This window comes from Saimiri boliviensis, chromosome 3 (genome assembly GCF_048565385.1).
Source record: "Saimiri boliviensis isolate mSaiBol1 chromosome 3, mSaiBol1.pri, whole genome shotgun sequence".
Lineage (NCBI taxonomy): Eukaryota > Metazoa > Chordata > Mammalia > Primates > Cebidae > Saimiri > Saimiri boliviensis.
In genome coordinates, this window is record NC_133451.1 from 86,461,601 (window position 1) to 86,480,811 (window position 19,211).

The 19,211-nt window shown below is 34.1% G+C and overlaps 1 protein-coding gene across 4 annotated transcripts in view; it reads left to right on the top strand.

Annotated features, from left to right (window-relative positions):
* The window catches only part of GRID2 (glutamate ionotropic receptor delta type subunit 2), a 1,500,723-nt gene that overhangs the window by 1,196,283 nt on the left and 285,229 nt on the right, over positions 1-19,211 (top strand). For all 4 annotated transcript variants that reach the window (XM_074396451.1, XM_003924021.4, XM_074396449.1 and 1 more), the window contains one exon: positions 4,732-4,870. In XM_074396451.1, the coding sequence (XP_074252552.1) occupies positions 4,732-4,870 (139 nt within the window). The remainder of the gene's footprint in view (positions 1-4,731; positions 4,871-19,211) is intronic.

Here is a 19,211-nt window from a genome sequence, read left to right on the forward strand (position 1 = left end):
GCAACTTGATATACAGTTGACACTGAGCTTCATACACATGCACCTGTGCACACACACGTTCACACAACCTGGCATTTTTAATTGGAATTTCACTGACTGCATCTATAGATCAATTTGAGGGGAATTGATATCTTTACAGTATTAAATATCTTAATCAGTGAACATACTATATCTTCATTTATTGAATTTTCCTTTATTTTACTCAAAAATAGTTTTGTAGTCTTTCATGTAGAGATCTCTCATATCTTTAAATGAGTTTATTCCTAGTTATTTGATCATCTAATGCTATTGGAAATGACATCTGTTTTTTAATTCTATGTTGTAAGTGTCACTGTTATATACAAATATAATCAATTTTTAAACATTGTTTCTGTAACATAGTAAGCTGGTAACTAATTTGTTAATTTTGGTAATTTACCATTTGTTCTCTTGGATTTTCTACATACATATTTATATAATGTCTAATCCATAACTTGTTTCATTCTTTCCAATTCTTAACTACAATTTATTGGACTAGGGAGTCTAGCACAACCCCAATTCAATAGAAATGTTACCAATATGTATTCTTTAAGGCAGTCAAAAATTTTTATTTTATTAGTATATATGATACGTGATACTGATTTTCTTAAAGTACTCTTTATAAAAATAAGAAACAATTTTTAAAGTTTCTAGTTTGCTGCATTATTTCTAGGTTTGTTTTGTTTTTGTTTTTCTAGGACTGGATGTTGAACTTTATCTGTACCTTTTCTTCATCTGCCAAGATTATCACATAATTTTTCTCTTTTAGTGCTAATGTAGTGAAATACAATGATTGATTTTTGAATGCCAAGCCAATTTTGCCTTCATATAATAAACCCAATCCATTTTTATGCAATTCTCTATTTGCTAACTTATTTATCTTTTGCATCTACAATCATGTGACATTAGCCTGTAATTTCCTTTCCTTGGAATAATTTTGTAAGGTTTTGTTATCAAAATTGTACTTTCTTTATAAAATGGATTGAATAGTTTCTTGTTTTTCTCTAACTTTAGGAAGGATTTGTGTACAAGTAAAGTTAATTACTCCCTCATATATTTGGTAGATTTTGTTAGTAAGGCCACCAGCCTTGCATATTGTGGTGGGTAAGTTTTAATTCTGGATTGAAGTCTTTAATAGTTACAAAACTATTCAAATTTTCTATTTCTTTGGGGAGAAACTTTTCCAGAAATTTGCCCATATTGTCTTAATTTTCAAACATATTGGCATAAACTTGTATGTAGGTTATCCTTCTGTTAACATCTGTAACAATGTACTTTTTAAATTTCTGTAATATTTTTGTGCCTTCACTTATTTTCCTTATAAGTTTCAACAGCTTTTTCGGTCTTTTTAAAGGACCAAACTTCTGTCAGATCAACCTTCTTAACTATATTTCTTGTATATTTTGTTAAGTTTTGCTCTTAATCATTTTATTGCCTGTACTTGTTCAAATTTAATTTGCTGATTTTTTTTAATGTCTTAAAATTCATGAGTAGCTCAGGCTTCTTTTCCTATAAATTACAGGCTATGAATTTCCCTCAGTACAATTTAGCTGCATCTGTAAACTTAAACTATCATACGTGAAATTTTTATATGGAATATACTTATTATCATTCTGTTCAAAGTGCTTTTTATTTCTCTGGTGATTTTCCTTGACCTATGACTTAATTTCTCATCATTTGGGGATTTTCTTGTTGTGTCAGGCCCAGCCTCATTCGGCAAGTCCTGGACCCCAATTTTGTTACCACCTAACCATTTAATGCTTTTAAAGTATTCCCGCCCAGTTGTTAGTTCCTCAGCTTTCTGTTTTTAAATTGGCATATGCCCCTCAAGGAAAAGCATTTCCAAATATGAGGCTATTTTTCTGGGTTATTTTCTTTTCCAGGGCTCTGGGCCTGTAAAATTTACTGTCTCATTAGCTCTGCAAATGCATTATATGTTCAATTTTTCTAGTTGTTGTCAGTGGGAGGATTGTTCTGAATGGCTTCGTCCCCCATTACCAAAATTAGAAGTCAAGATTCCCATTACTTTTAATATTTGATTCCTAAGTGTAGTTATCCAATAACATTTTATTTGGATTCTACAAGAATATTTGAGCTCCTCAAATTGCAATTTTTATAACATGGATGAAAAGACTCAAGTGTTCTTTTATGTGGGTGATATCAAGGCTAAAACTTTAATAGAATGAACCTCCAATTAGCCTTTTCATTCATAAATTTATTGTTCTACTTTTGTTATACATATTAACATCTTTCAGTCTTCAGCTATCATCTTGTTCATATTCTATTATTATTTTTTCAATTAGCTATTTTGACCAGAAAAATCCTCATATGGATGTAAAAATAAATATTTAATTTTGCTTTTACCTTCAAAAGCTGAGTAAATATTTCTTTTGCTTTGAAGAAAAAAGTATCTAAAATACATTGTAACTTCTTTTGAAAAATGTGTTCCAGATATCAGATGTTAGCCTGTTCCGAATGTGTTACATCAGGAGAATAGCTTAGAACGTAATGAAAGGGTCTACATTTAAAATTTAGATATATTACATAGTAAGAACTAGTGCTTGTCATAAAAATATGCCTGATATTATAGGAAATTGAATCCTGTTAAGTCATTCACATATTGATAGAACTACATGACGGTAGTATATTTCTTTGAGTTACTTCCACTGAGAACATAAAACTAACTTCTTTTAGTAGTCCTATTAATAGTTCATATATAGCATTATTAGTCTAATAATATTGCCATAAAAAATAACACAGACTAGGTGGCTTAACAATGGAAGTTTATTTCCTCGAAGGTTTAGAGGCTGGAAGTCTAAGATCAGAGTGTCAGCAGGTTTGGTGCCTCCTGAGGCCTCTCTCCTTGGCCTGCAGATGGTCACCTTCTTGCTGTGCCCTCACATGGCCTTTCTTCTGTGCATGTGCATCCCTAGTGTCTCTTTCTCTTCTTATAAGGACACCAGTCATATCGGATTAGAAGTCCACACTTACAATCTCACTTTACCTTAATTACTTATTTAATGGCTCTATCTCCAAATAACAATCACACTGTGGGTTAGGGTTTCAGGACATGAATTTGGGAGAGACACAATTTAGTCCATAACACAGCACATATTAATTCAAAAAACATTACGCTCTTAATATGGGACAGGGACTATTCCTATATCAAAAATTATAATGGTTAGAAATACACAGAAATATGTAAAGCATAATGCATTATTATTTTTTAAAAGATAAAGGAATCAGCAGTATAGGTTGTGGGGAGTTATTTTAGATAGACTAGTGATAAAATATTTTTATGAAGAGATAGCCTGTGAGCAGAAACCTGAAAAAAATGAATGAAGACAGAATTTATGAATTAAAGAGGAGACAATTTCAGGCATAACCAATTGCAAATGCAAGGGCTCTGGGACAAATATCATCGTTGCTCTACAGAGGAAATTTCAAGAAAGCCATTGAAAGAATGGTGAGAAATAAACTCAGACAATGACCTAAGATCAATATACATAGAGCCTTGTAAGCCTTGGTAGAGATTTTTTTTTTTTTAAAGAGTACTGGGAAGCCACTGTAAGCTTTGATCAGTGGAATGCCATTGATCTGATTTTCATTTATAAGACCACCGTGGTAATAGACTTAGGAGTGGTACTCTCTAGAATGTAAATAAATAGGGAAAACACATAAGTAGTTCAGTAGTAGAGTTAAAGATGTCATCTTTGAATTGGGTGTCAGCAGTAGACGGGATGAGGTGAGGTAGGATTTCGGATGTAATTTGAATGTGAAGGTGACAGGACTGGCTATTGAAGAAGATGTTTGAAAATTTCTGTTTTTGGTCTGAGAAACAAAGTAAATAGTGGTGCTATTCCCTGAACTGGCATGGACTGGCTTGAAGGAGAGATAATTTGGGAATAAAATAAAAAGAGTTCTGTTTCAGATGTCATAAGTTAGAGAGGTATATTGGATTCCCGGTGAGACTCATGCAGGCTTTTATCTATAGCTCTCTAGAGAAAGTCAGGGTAGGGGGCTAGAGATACAGATTCTAATGTTACCAAAGTATACTATATAGATCATATTCAAAGTCAGGGGACTCGAGATTACCCAGGGTGGGACTATGGACAGAGAACAGAAGCAGTCTAAATACTGAGCCCAAGAACACTCCAACAATTAAAAGATAGAGAAGAGGATTGTGCAACAAGATTATAAGAGTAGGAAATTAATTAAAAGTAGAACAAAGCAAATATGTGTTGCTGAAGCCAACACTAATATGTGTGATCCCAAAATGATTAACAAGCTGTGTTTCTAGAGAATATAACAAAGAATAATCCTCTCAATATTATTTATTTAGAAATCTAAAAATTTGCATTATATATAGGCATAGCAGTATTAATATCACCTAATGAATATTCAAGACTTTGAAAGAAAGCATATACCTGTGATTGTAATAAAAGGGTAATTAATTACAGGATTGAATAGCAAGGAGGAAGAACTATCATTTAAACATGTTATACTATTTATCATGCTTCTTTTGGCTGGGTCTCTCATAATCTCATAAAAAGAATTAAATATGGAGTGATGAAAATATAGAGATCTATGTTGATGTTAAGCAGAATAATTTCTCACTACTTGAAAGTTAATTTGGTGTTGAATATAGATGACTTCAGACTCTCAATAAATACATAGTTGATGTTCTTTTCATCTTTTTGCTTCTTTCTACAGGTGGGGAGGTCCCGTATACGACTCTGGCTACCCGAATGATGATGGGGGCTTGGTGGCTATTTGCTTTGATTGTTATCTCATCTTACACGGCAAACCTTGCTGCTTTCCTCACTATCACACGCATTGAAAGTTCCATCCAGTAAGTAGATAATATTTCCATTAGCCACAAAGCATGAGAAATGATAGGAGTGACCAAAGCTATCTGAGAATAAGTATGTTGTGTCTTATATTACATTTACAACTTCCCTTTGAGTAAAGGATCAATTTTGTGTTACTGCAGAGCATCACTGGGTGGTCCAAGTCCTGGAAATGCAGTATTGGTAGAGCATTTTTTATAAAATATGATTTTGGCTACAATTTAAATGTTGCTTCCCACATTTTCCTGGAAGGATAACACATCTTCAGAATTTTAATGTCCACAAAGAATGACTATGACTAACATTGTGAAAAGGAAAGAAAAAAGAGTAATACTTAAAAGAAAATCTTTGCCTTGAGTCTGTCCCATTACATACTGTCAGAATAAATAGTTGAATAGATAAAGATATTTGAGAGCTAGATTGAGGATTGGGGGTTGGGGAATAGCAATCAACAGAAAATCTAGTATTTCAGTAACCACATTCTGTTTTTCTTTTCATTACCTGATACTTCATGTGGTCCTTATTGCTGCTATTTACTAGCTGCAATTGAATGGTAGGAAATAGACATTAACTATGGTGCACTTATTTAAATTCTAAAAGTTACCTAAGCCACTGTCTCAATTCACAAATGCCATTTCCCTGAGTCCTTAGAGCCCAAGATCCTTTTATCCACCACAACCAGTTTTGCTTTTGTGGCTTCATGCTATAATATCACACCACAATATAATTTCTGCCTTATTAGAACATAATGTCCTAAATATTGTTTTAAAAAAATTTTCCTGAGCATGTTTTATTCATCCCAAAACAAGATAGTTTGAATTTTCCTAAAGTTGAACACTCATTTCTCAAAAACCTGGCAATTCAATATCAGAATAATTAGATATGTTAGGGAATTCATTAGGAATGTAACTTGTTTGGAAAAGAAAATATGAGTAGTATTTTTTCTTAAAAAAGAATGTAAATTATATTCATTACTAGACATAAAACTTTTATAGCATAATATCAAAAAATAAAATTAAGAATTAATTATCTACAAATAAGGGTATTTTTTCAATTTGCTCGTTATACAAATGAAACTCCCATATAAAACTAGTAATGCTAACAGGTAGTCAATTATTTTATCCATTCATAAAAATGATGTTTCTAGTTTCTCTCATCATATCATGCTGCTCAGGTTGTTTTCCAATTATTCCTTTGATACAGAACCTTCATATTCCCCCAACTTATTGTCTGTGTAACCAGGTCTATGTGTGACCTAAATTACAAATCATACAGAGTGAAACTTATACCACTGATGGAAAGCTTAAACTGGTGACCCCATAAGCATCATACCTTAAGCAATATGAAAATGATTACAACAGCCCAACCAAAAGATCAATGAAATTATTAAGAATATGAAAATAATAATAAAAATTTATTGATCACTTATAAAATGCCAGATTTTGTGATGAGTCTTTTATATGCATTAGCTCATTTAAAACTTATAATCATCTTCATAAATATATGCTATCAATAACTCATTTTATAAATGACAAAACTAAAGTTGAGAGGATAAGTAACTCACCAAAGTCTGCAGCTAGTAAGTGACTGAGTAAAGCCCAGCCTTAAATCTGGTTCCTGAGCCTACATTCTAACGCATCATGTTAGTTCCCATATGACACTTGAACTTGAATTTCTATATAGACTTTAGTTTTTAGAGAACACAAGAAAAAACTTGTCATAGCATTTTTCCATTACTAAGAGATGTAAAGGATGAAATTCTCCAAATCCTCAACTGGTCTGAGGAAAAAGAGTATCAAAAGTTAGGTGACTTGTGTTGTAGGCATGTAGGCATATATCCCAACATGAGCTAATTACGTCTATGATTGGTATCTACCATTCAGGGTAAGACTTCAGCAAATCCAATCAATAGAATTAATTAAAAAAAAATAGTTTAATTGTCAAATAAAAATCAAATATATTTAAGATATATAATGTGATGACTCAGTATACATGTCCATTGTGAAATAATCACCACAGTCAAATGTATCACTCATGCTGTGCATTAGATTCCCACAACTTGTTCATCTTCTAACTGAAAGTTTGGATCCTTTGTCTAACGTTTAATCCCCATTTTCCCTGTACTCTACCTCCTAGCAACCACCATTCTACTCCTCCTTCCAAGAGTTTGACTTTTCTATATTCTACAGATAAGTGATATCATATAATATCTGTCTTTCTGTGTTTGGCTTATTTCACCTAGTGTAACATACTCCAAGTTCATCCATGTTGTTACAAATGGCAAATAGCAAAGTAGTTTTAAAACATGAAAATGAAGTATTTTATTTCTTTAATATATTTCTTAACAATTAGGTAGAACATGTCACATTTTGAGCATCCTTAAAGCTGAAAATCTGTGTAGTTCACATCTGACTTTATTTTTAAATAAGTAATTCATGAAAACTTTAATGAAATAACTGGTCATACATAATAAACAACACTTATTATAAAAGCAGACAAAAAATTATGGTTAACATTGACTAAGAATTTATAATGAGCCAGAAGTTAAGTACATTACATGTATTATCTCACTTCTTCCACAGAATAACCTTAATAATACAAGGACTCCTCTTATTGCCATTTTATGGATGAAGAAACAGAGTTTTGGAAGATAATGCCTAAGATTACACACTCAATAAGTGTCGAGTTGAGAGTCTAACCCACATCAATCAGATACCAATCCATGGCCTTACCTGTTGAATTCTTTTTTTTTTTAATCTAGTGGTGGTTCCTTAAATTTGCTTGATCTGATATTTCTCTGAGGTTGCAGACATTGTGGTGTCTGTAAATCCGACTTACTTAGTTATACTAACTTTGCCAGCACCAGTTTTTATCTAGACATTCATGCAATAGCAGTGGGAACAGAAGCCTGTCTCAAATTTTTACATCCATAGGTTTATCTAAAAGTAAAACCTAATGGAAAAAGATTGTAATTTCACATGATATTTCCCTCAAGGGTAGTTCTACTACCCAAAGTAACTGAGCATTCATTTTTTAAAATATTATTCCTTTCCAATGCCAGCTGGCATTATTAAAAGTCATCGGTGGGTATAATAAATCTCTACTTCCTTCTAGTATTATCACTGCACTAATTTTGGAAGGAGAGCAGCAGAGCCAAATAAGTTAAAAGAAGCCAGATTTCCTCCCCAAATTTAAAGATATCTTCTAATTTCATGCTTCAACAGTGTTGGTAAACATAATTGTCTGCAGTGTTTACTTAGAAACGTTCGAAGTTTCATTTGTAACTAATGCCAAAGTTCCTTGGACAACTCTATGTCTAATTTTTCTTAGAAGAGACAATATTTTTTTCACAGTACCATTCAATAGTCATGCTTCTTCACCATTTATATTAATAATATTTGCTCATCACTAAGTGAAGCTGCAGTGCATGTTAATACACTTTTTCCAGCCCAATTTTCCTGTGCCATTGGCAAACACATACTAACGATAGCTTCTTTCCAAAATTCACTGTTGCTTCTGCAGACTGCGATGGGCAGAGGTGGTTAAGGAATGTCAGTGAAGGGGAGAGAGAGAGACGGGGTGGAGGCAGGGGGAGGAAATCAGCTTTTTTTAATTGATGGCTGACAGAAACTCTTGTAGTTTGGTAGGGGAAATCAAATAGATTGATTTTGGAAAAGCTGAATAATTTCATAAAATTTTGCTTATTTTCAAAATTAGATGTCTATGGGGCATCTACTCTAACTGGCACTTGTTTAATGAGAGTTTTGAAGGGAATTTTCCCTGGAAAAGATAACCCATAAGTTTAATTTAATATCCCTTCAATGATAGGGGCAGCACAACATAACCGTGTTCCGTGGTTTAATATGATGTTATGTGACAGAGTATGACACAGTTCAGTTTTTAAAGGGAAAAAAAAATGCCATTTCCACAAGACCCTCATGACAATTTGGGCTTTTTCATTCCCATTGAGAGATGAAAACAATTATATTTAATTGTCTTCAAACACCTACGAAATGGAATGTATTTTTTTGTATTGATAACTAGGCTAATAGCGGCAATGGTGAAATGGAGCATGTGAAGCTTTGAAGGTACTTCAGCGTAAGCACTGGGTAATGGCATCATCAACATTAATTATTTACCTTTAGTATGGTATTACTTTCAAAAAGCTACCTAGTTCACATTAATAACTTCAGAATCAGATTGGTCTTTGGTGATGAAACTTGAGTTTTTTCATTCCCAGAAGCTGCAAGTAAACTTGGGTTTACTTAAAGGTATCCCAACATCCTACCGTATTTTTATGTTTAATGCTTTCATTCTCCATAATGCTTAAGATTGAAGTAAAGAAAATATTGAAATAATGCTTCCACTGAATCAAACTAATCTGGGATAACATTGCTTTCCAAACTGACATAGAAAGAGATTTACAAATATTCTATTAATAAAGAAGACCCCTTTTCCCCTAGCATATCAATAACAGGATTTTTGCCCTCACTTTGGTCTACATTTGAAAAGGAAATAATTATTGAGCAATATTTTTCTAAGTGTTCACAAGTGAGTACGATCCAATTGTGCTTAGAAATTTAAGTATCACCAAATTTCGGTACTAAAGCCTGGGGACAGAGAGAATGGTAGCAAGTGACAGATGCTCTGTAAAGAAAATACAGGTGGCACTAAATAGTCGAGGGCATGGTGAGACTTGTTAAGGAATTTGAAATTTTTTCTGGAGGAAATGGAGGGTGCCATTATTGTAGAAAGACAGCTTTATCTATGGAGAGGAGGACGTGGGAGGGAGAAAATGGAGAAGTGTATGGGAGGTCATTAAAGGTATCTAATGCATGTATATTTACAACAATTAACTAGCATATCTCTACTTGACACTAGTACATCTCTACTTTTTTCGAGGGCTACTTAATTTGAGAATACTTAGAGGATTAAGGGTAACTTAGAAATTTGGCTCAAGACACGTTAAGTTTCTTGGCTAACGTTTATATTTGTAGTGGATGTAAGGATGTTGCCTCAGTTACTTTTAAGTTATTTAAAGAGAGGATGTTGTTTACTACATTGTAGTTAACCAAGCAAAAGACAGTGACTAATGAGAAAAATTCTAGAAATGACTCTGGTTAGGTTGCTCTTCATATGCAATTTTACAGAAAAGTTGCATCTCAAGGTCTACTATTCTTGGGCCCCATCCTGCCTCTCACTTTTAGCTTTGAGCCATCAAAAAAGAAGTTAGATTTATTTTTAAGCAAGTTTGAATGCATTTTTTCCTGATTGTAAAAGTAAAACAAGACTGTTTTGAGAAAATAGGAAAGTACAGTAAGATTTTGAAAGACAAAGCATTAATAATCCATAAACTGTCGTGGGGCAGTAAGTTCTCTCTCTCTCTCTCTCTCTCTCTCTCTCTCTCTCTCTCTCTCTGTGTGTGTGTGTGTGTGTGTGTGTGTGTGTGAGTGTACATTCTTTTTTTTTTTTTTTTTGAGTTGGAGTTTCAATCTTGTTGCTCAGGCTGGAGTGCAATGGCGCGATCTCGGCTTACTGCAACCTCCACCTCCTGGGTTCAAGTGATTCTCCTGCCTCAGCCTCCTGAGTAGCTGAGATCACAGTCTCCCACCACAATGCCCAGCTATTTTTTTGCATTTTTTTGTAGAGACAGGGTTTCATTATGTTGACCAGGCTGATCTCGAACTCCTGACTGCAGGCAATCCATCTGCCTCGGTCTCCCTCGGCCTCCCAAAGTGCTTGAACCACCACACCTGGCCAAGTTCTGTTAATATTTGAACAAACTTTCTTATAACTTTTTTATTTTGCAGTTGTTATATATGCACAGGAAGTTTCAAAATATATAGTACTGAGTGGTGTCATGTTCTCTTCTCTCTGTTTCCCCCAATTTTTGCTTATTAACTGATTGTACTACAAAATCAAAACCAGGAAATTGACATTGGTACAATGTGTATAAATAGTTCTACAACCTTTTATTATATATGTAGACTCCTGTAACCACCATAATCAAGATACAGAACTATCCCATCACAGCAAAGATCTCTCTCATTCACCCCTTTATAGTCACTTGCACCTTTTCTTACCAACCCCAACTCCTGGTAACTACTACTGTGTTCTCCCTTTCTCTAATTTTTTCATTTCAAGAGTGTGATATAGGTTGAATCGTAGAGTATGTGGCCTTTTGAAAATGGCTTTCTTATTGACTCAGCATAATATCCTTGAGATCTACCCAAGTTGTTGTATGTAATAGTTCATTGCTTTTTATTGCTGAGTAGAAGTCTATGTTATGGATGTACCACAGCTGGTTTAACAATTTACTTATTGAATGACGTTTTTATTGTTTCAAGTTTTGGGCTATTACATATAAAGCTGCTAAGAACATTTATGTGACAGCTTTCTGTGGATTTTTCATTTGTTTGTTTGTTTCTATGGCATAAAATGTCCAGGAACACAATTGGTATGTCATGTGGTAAGGGTATGTTTGGTTTTTAAGAAACTGCAATTTCCAGAGTGGCTGTACCACTTTTTCTACCTGCATAGTATGAGAGATCAAAGATGTCTGCATCTGTGCCAGCATTTGGCGGTATCACTATTTATTTTTTAAGCTATGCTGATAGGTATGTGGTGATGTCTCATTTTGGTTTTAATTTGTATTTTCTTATTGTGTTGTGGTATTAAACATCTTTTCATGGGCTTATGTTTAACCCTTATCATCTTCCATAAAAGGTGTTTTCATGCTTATTGCCTGTTTTCTAATTAGGTTGTTTGTTTACTCTTAAGAGTTCTTCACATAGTTCACACACAAAGGCTTTGTTATATAGGTGGTTTGCAAATACTTTCTCCTGGTCTGTAGTAGCTTGTCTTTTCATCCTCTTTACAAGGTTCATCATAGAACAAAAGTTTTAAAAGTTGATGAAGTTCAATTTATCATTTTTTTTTATTTTATGGATTGTGCTTTTGGTTTCATGTCTGGGACTTTTCAATAAGTCCTAGATTCTTAATATTTTCTCCTATTTCTTCTAGAAGTCTTATAATTTTGGCCAGGTACAGTGGCTCACGCCTGTAATCTCAACACTTTGGGAGGCCTGGCAGGCAGATCACGAGGTCAGGAGTTCAATACCAGCCTGGCCAACATGTAAAACCTGTCTCTACTAAAAACACAAAAAATTAGCCTGGCATGGTGGTGTGCATCTGTAATCCCAGCTACTTGGGAGGCTGAGGCAGGAGAATTGTTTGAACCTGGAAGGCGGAGGCTGCAGTGAGCCAAGATCACGCCACTGTACTCCAGCCTGGGTGATCAAGACTCTGTCTCAAAAAAAAAAAAAAAAAAAAAAGAAAAAAAAAAAAGTTTTGTTGTTTTACATTGCACATTTAAATATTTAATCCATTTTGAGTTAATTTTGTATAAAGTGCAAGGTTTAGGTTTAATTTTTGACTATGGATATTCAGATGCTCAAGCAGCACTGCTGAAAAGACTATCTTTTCTTCATTGGATTGTTTTGCACCTTTGTAAAAATATATATATATATATAATAATCTGTTGGCCATACTATGTGAGACTGTTTCTGTGTTTCTATCTTGTTTCATTAATCTAGGTTGGATGTCCCTCTGCCTGTAATATGATTTTGATTACTGTATCTTGAAATTGAGTAGAGTGATCTTTTCCACCTAGTAATTTTTTCAGAATCATTTTAGGTATTCTAGTTTCTTCATCTTTTTATTATAAATTATAGAATAATCTTATCTATATCTACAAAACATATTGCTGAAATTTTGAAGAAATTGCATTATATCAGTTGGAGAGAGAATTCACTTCTTTAATATGCTGAGTCTTCCAATCTATAAACATGTTATGTCTCTCCACTTACTTAGATCTTTGATTTATTAGCATTTTATAATTTTCATTATATAAGTCTTTAACATGTTTTGTTAGATTATACCTAGGTATTTCTTTTTCTTGAGTACTTTTAAATGTTTCTGGTATCTCAATCCATTTGTGCTGCCACAACAAAATACCTAGGACTGAGTAATTTATAAAGAATAGAAATTTATTTCCTCACAGTTCTGGATGCTGGAAAGTCCAATTATCAAGGTGCCAGCAGGTTCAGAGTCTGGTGAGGGCCAAGTTTCTGCTTCCAACATGGTACCTTGACTGCTGTGCTGTGTCCTCACATGACAGAAAGGATGGAAAGTCAAATGGGGCTAAACTCATTCTGTCAGACTTTTTTTATAAGGAACTAATCCCAGCCGTGATCGCAGAGTCTCCATGGCCTAATTGTCTCCTAAAGGTCCGCCTTTAATATTGTTGAGCTAGGGATTAAGTTTCAACATGAATTCTGGAAGGGACATAAGTACTAAAATCATAGCAATTGAATTTTTAATTTTGGTTTTCACGTATACATTACTAGGATACAGAAATACAATTGTTTTTTGTCTGCTGATTTTATCCTGTAATCTCGCTAAGCTCATTTATTAGTTCTAGGAGTTTCTGGTAGGTTCTTTGGGATTTTCTAGGTATACTTTATGCCATTTACAAAATCAGGTGGTTGTATCCTTTTTCTTTCTCATCTCTATACCTTTCATTTTCTATTTTGCTTTTTCTTTGCTGGCTAGAACTTCCATTTGTCAAATTAAGAATAGTGAGAGTGAACATCTCTGCTTTGTTCCTGATCTTGCTGGAAAAGCATTCAGTCTTTCACTGTTAGGTATGACATTATCTGCAAAGAGTTTTTTATTGTAGATATTATTTTTCAACTTAAGGAAGTTCTATTCCTAATTTTCCATATGTTTTTTTTTTATCATGAATAGGTGTTGGACTTTGAAAAATGCTTTTTTTTTTTTTTATTGATTGGTATGCTTGGGTGATTTTTCTTTATTAGCTAGTTTAGTGGATTACATCGTTTGTTTAAAAAACTATTTTTAAAATAAGATAAAGGCTAACTGTATTCCCCTCTTCTGTTCCTTCTCTATCTTTTTCTCCAAGTCTTGATTTTCTTCCCTTTATTGATATGAGTCAATAAAAGATCATGCCTGTCCCTGCCTGCTGCTTCACATCTTATTTTCTCTTCCCTTACCTTAACTATTGCTTCTCTCTCTCTCCATCTTCTTCCCATTGCAGTTTATCCACTGGAGTGTGGAGTCCAGACTGTTACCTTTTTCCCCAAAATTGGCTTAAAAAACTTTATTATTACTCTATCCAATCAAGATGACTACAGCTCCATTAGCAAAGCACATTGAGCCCTTCTGTTCCATCCACATTTCTGTCCAGCGGCACCAATGAACTCTCACACTATTTCATGCTTCGGTCAAACCAGACTCATGGGACTGCACACCTCTCTGGAAGTTGATACGCTCTTTTCTCTCCCTGAAGTGCCTCAAAACCCCCTTCTCCTCTGGTATCCTTTATTTTTCCAGTCATAATTAGTCATTACTACACATATGCCTGCTCTTTGAGATTTTAAATTCTTCAAAAGCAAAGAATAGGTTATATTCATCTTGGTACTGCTAGAGTGCCTGTCAGAGTACCTGGCAATAGTATGAATAAACGCAGGTAACATTTTTTGAGTGCTTGCTATGTGACAGCTAGTTTTCTAAATACTTTGCAAGTGTTTTCTCATTTAGTCTTCATAATAGCCCCATGAGAGATATGTTATTATCATCTCTATTTTGTAAATGATGAAACTAAAAGCTAGTAAACCCAGGCAATCTAGCATTAGAACTTTTTACCAGGGGAACATACTGTTTGCCAATTACAAATACAATAAACCTTTATATACGAAAAAAATAAATGAATAAATGACATCTGTAAGGGTGACTATAAGTTTCTTAGAAAATAAAGAAAGCTTTATAGGAAAGAATTAATGGCAGCAGTATGTTTAGCTAAGATAATTCCAGGTATTTCTAAGTTATGTGGTATCCAAAAAATAGTAATGGGAGACTAGATTCAAACAAATCTGCATTCAAATTATTTGACACTTAATAGCTCAATGATCTTGTCAGGATTCCATAATTATTATAAGCCTTATTTTCCCTAACAGTAAAAAAGGGGATAGATTCGATGTCATTAATTTAGTGTAAAGATTCAATGAAAAAAATAAAAGCCAAAAGGCGTGATTAGCGCAGTTCCTGGACATCCCCTATCTCACATTTGCCTCCAGTCTTCTACATGTTTTCCAGGCACTCATGTAAATTCCTTGGACTGTCTTTCTCTCTGCCCCCATTTTTCATGGTGTTTTTTATCATTTTGTGCACAATTCCATGCAATAACTGTTCCTTTGACCAAATTCACCTAAACCTCAAAGTTCCTTGCTGATGAGCTTCTGTTTCTGACACAGTTGTCACCACCCTACCTATGGTCTATTTTGCTGAGAGTTGTCTTTCTGCCCTGCTTCTTAATCCTCTCATTCCCCGAAAGGTAAAGGCAAAACAAGCAAACAAAGATCTGATGCATCTGCAAGCATTATCTGAATTTAGGCATAAATAAGGACTTGGAAGAATGATTCACTATGTTACGTCACCTTAACTAGTGACTAGTACTGAAGTTAGGTTACTACTGATAAAGACTGGCAAGAACCCTGGGTCAGGATATATATTTGCCAGGCAACTTTTCTCTCCTAACTCATCTTTATTTACCCCTCTCATAATACAGCGTTCAAAGTCCACTTATTCTATATAGCCTTGTCACAGATTCATAACTACATTTAGCATCTCCCTTTTTTGAACCACTTCACATCTACCTCACTTACACCTGTATTGGAATATTATTCTATTTGTTTTACTTCCCTATTAAAATACATATTCTTGAGGGTTGTTTTATCACCTTTGTACCAGTTCAGTGCCTTGTGCAGTGTATTGCATGAGTACTCAGTTGGTTACAAGTCAATATTCACTCACTGAGTGAACCAGAAAGAAATTTTTTAGAATCTGACCTGAGGGTATAAAACTCCATGACTTGTGTGTAACCCATTAAAAAAATTATATAGAACTATGAAAGATATGTCTCTGTCCTATTATTCAAGGACAAGAGAAGAAACCAAAATGGTATGCTCTCTAAGTATTCTTTGTGTCACCCATGCACGCTTCAGACTTCCAGTAGGAGCCTTTTTTATAACTCTCAATGGGGAATTGGATACTTTATTAGGAGCAGCCAAAATCAAGGTGGATGAAGTGAGCAAGGCCTGGCTTATACTGTCTTTATGTTTCATTTTAATACACAATTGTATAGGCTTAGCTCCAGAACACACAAGCACTGAAGCAGAGGAAGACATTCATCTCCTTACTCTGTATCGTTAGTGCTGAAATGGCTTGCTTGTCCTAGCACGTAAGTACTACAGTGATGGATGTTTTCCAATCATATAGCCATCTAGAAGTCATAGACAGAATTTTGTCTTTCTTTTGGAAAAAAAAACTTCCTAGAAGTAAATTGGTCTTTCAAAGCCACCCTTCAGTGAGCATTTAATTAAAAGCTGTCTCACACTTTGTCTGTGGCTCCCAGGAACAGGGCTATATCAGCATTTCCATAGATTCTGTTTACACGGAGCTCACCAGGATAAAAACTTTGGCAATTTAATAATCTTCCACAGCTTCTAAGATGATCTTCTTCTGAACAAGCAGAATCAGTCTAGACAAATCAAATCCTTCTCTTTTTCTCTCTCTTCCTAATCTTCTTCCTTAAAGCCTAGAAACCTATTAAGTATGGTACTCAAGAATATAAATTCCTGTCTCTTTTCCATTTCCTATTATTTTCCTTCCTCACTGAAGTCTGCTGAATAAATAAATTCTATCTACCAAAAACTTATAGCTATGGTTTAAAAAAAAAAACCCTATACTTGGTGTATGCTGTTTAGTCATTCTGGAGGACATAGTTTGAGTATGGAGCATGCTTTTGTGAAATTAATGGGGGAAGAGTAGTGATGAAAATCAGCAAGACTGGAGTTGCCAAGCAAGGCTGTTTGACAGAAGAATGCTATTAAAGGAGACTGAAGACAGGTTCAAGTCTCTTTTCTCCTACTCAAAAATAAGGCTAATTTTAAAAACACTTTGCACTTCAGTTTTTTGTCTTTAAAAAAAGTGATCCAATTCTTTGCTCACTGCTCAAATATTTGTTCCACAGATCGAATCATGTTATTTTCCATGTCTCTTCAGCCATGAAATTGTATATCAACTATACCAATGAGGTAACTTATTAAACAAGGTCTGAGATAAAACTGATACTCACATGAAAACCTGAACAACAGGTATCTTAAGTTGAAAGGGAAACCTGAAAAAACAAACAAACAGAAAAAAAAAAAAAAAACACTTTTTTTTGTCATATCTTCTTATTTTCTTTTTCTGTTTCTCTATTTCCAGTCTCACTTTTGTTTCCCTGGCTTCTCTGTCATGCAGTGATCTTGGTGTGCTGGCCTCCACACTCTATACTAAGCACCTGTTTGACCCCATTAGTTATCTGATGCTCTTAGTTCCTCCACAGCTCCTGTTATCTAAACATATTCAATTTATTTTAATGGCTTTCTCCTCCACTTCTACACACTCACACACACACATGCACACACACACACACACACAGCCCCCATTTCTCAAGCCCTTATACTAAGGAGGGTTGATGCTAAATAAGAGCCAGGTACCCTAGCTAATGGCAAGTGGTGAGGAAGGTGAGGAATAAGGTCTAAAGCTGGCTGAGTGGGCTAGATTTATTCAGATGATGATTATCATTTTCTTAGAGGGATGCTACGGAGTTCTCAAGATTTGCTGTTGACTTGGGGGTGGGGAGCACATTTGCAGAACAGTTTGGGCATTTATAATCACAAAGTAACAGTTAATAAGACCTGCCTCTAAGACATGAAGATATGCATTTAATACCAACTTTCACTGAAATTCCTCAAAAAGGAAATATCACTTACTTGGGAATAGAGGATAATTTATCTGAATCATTCTAAGAATAAAAATAAAATTATTTTGAGAAATTCACAGACCTACTAGACTGAGAAGAGGAATGTATATTTTGCATTTGGAAAATGTTAAGTTATCAATAGAAACTTGGTCCCTGTTCCGTGTTATGATGAGCCAGGATTTTGGGTTTCAGTCATATACATTAGATACTTCACTGAAACTTTGACCTTCTAATTATTGACAAAGTTTATTGTCTAAACTTTGACAATAATGTTTCACTGTGTCTTTAAATAGGCTATTAAATTAGCCTACACGTATTCATGGTAACTTATTTCTCCTAACTTATTCATGTCTTTTATTTCCCACTATGAAATTTTTGATAGTATGATTAATGTTTTTGAGCTCCTCAAAAGATCTTATGGAGAAAAAAAACAAATTATTATTGATTCTTCATTCAAATACACACTGTATTTTATTTGGGTCATTGTTTCATGTAGTATTATTATGTATTATTGTTTCAGAGCTTGTTAGTAGGCCACATGCAAGGTAGTGATCAACGGCTCAATGTCAGCCTTGGAGGGTGTATTGAATAATTTTTTTCCATAAGTCAGCATTAGTCTTGATTCTAATTAACATTTTCAGTGTTGATTTGAAGTATGGAATAGGGAGCAAGCTTATTAAATATGCAGATTACTCTGCATTGAGTAGGGGTGCCTATTGACTACAACTACACTGTAAGAATGTATAAGGACCTTGACAAATTAAACAAGGTGATTAGAGTACGATGAAGTTTAATAGGGCAAATAGGTGATAATTCGCTCAGAGATGGGAGAAACAATCTGTGTGTGTATATTTGTGTATGTCTATGATAGTTTCAGCTTAAACCATCTGTCAATTATAAATTTGCAAGGTGGCATTAATGTTCATTTTAAAATCATGACATCATTAAAATGATCAGAGTCACCTAACAGCATGTAAGTTGTTTAAGCCTTTTAAAGATTACCATGACCTACTTAGAAGGTTCACAAATTATACAAAAACTATAATACAAGAGAAACAAAAAGGCTTAGTTTATAACAGCATAAAAAATGGAAGTAATATATCTTATGGATAACAACTAAAAGATTTTAGTATTTAATTTGACAAAGAGAAGGCTAAAGGAGGAAAATGAAAAAGAAGTGTTTTATTTCATAGAGAAATATTGTAATAGAGGTAGTATTCAGGTATTGTCCATTTTCATTGAGAACAAAATCGTGTTTTCTGTGAAACATGAGATTTTGGAGCTAAACACAAGGACTCCCTTGTGTTAAGTTTTCTAAGTCACTAGATTTTCATATAAAAAAACCTGAAGTCAGTTTTAGAGGCTGGCTCATGTGCCTTAAGATACCTAATCATATTATGTAATGCCTCTAGTAACTCTTTAAACTCTCTGTTATTACGATTGTTTTTGAATGT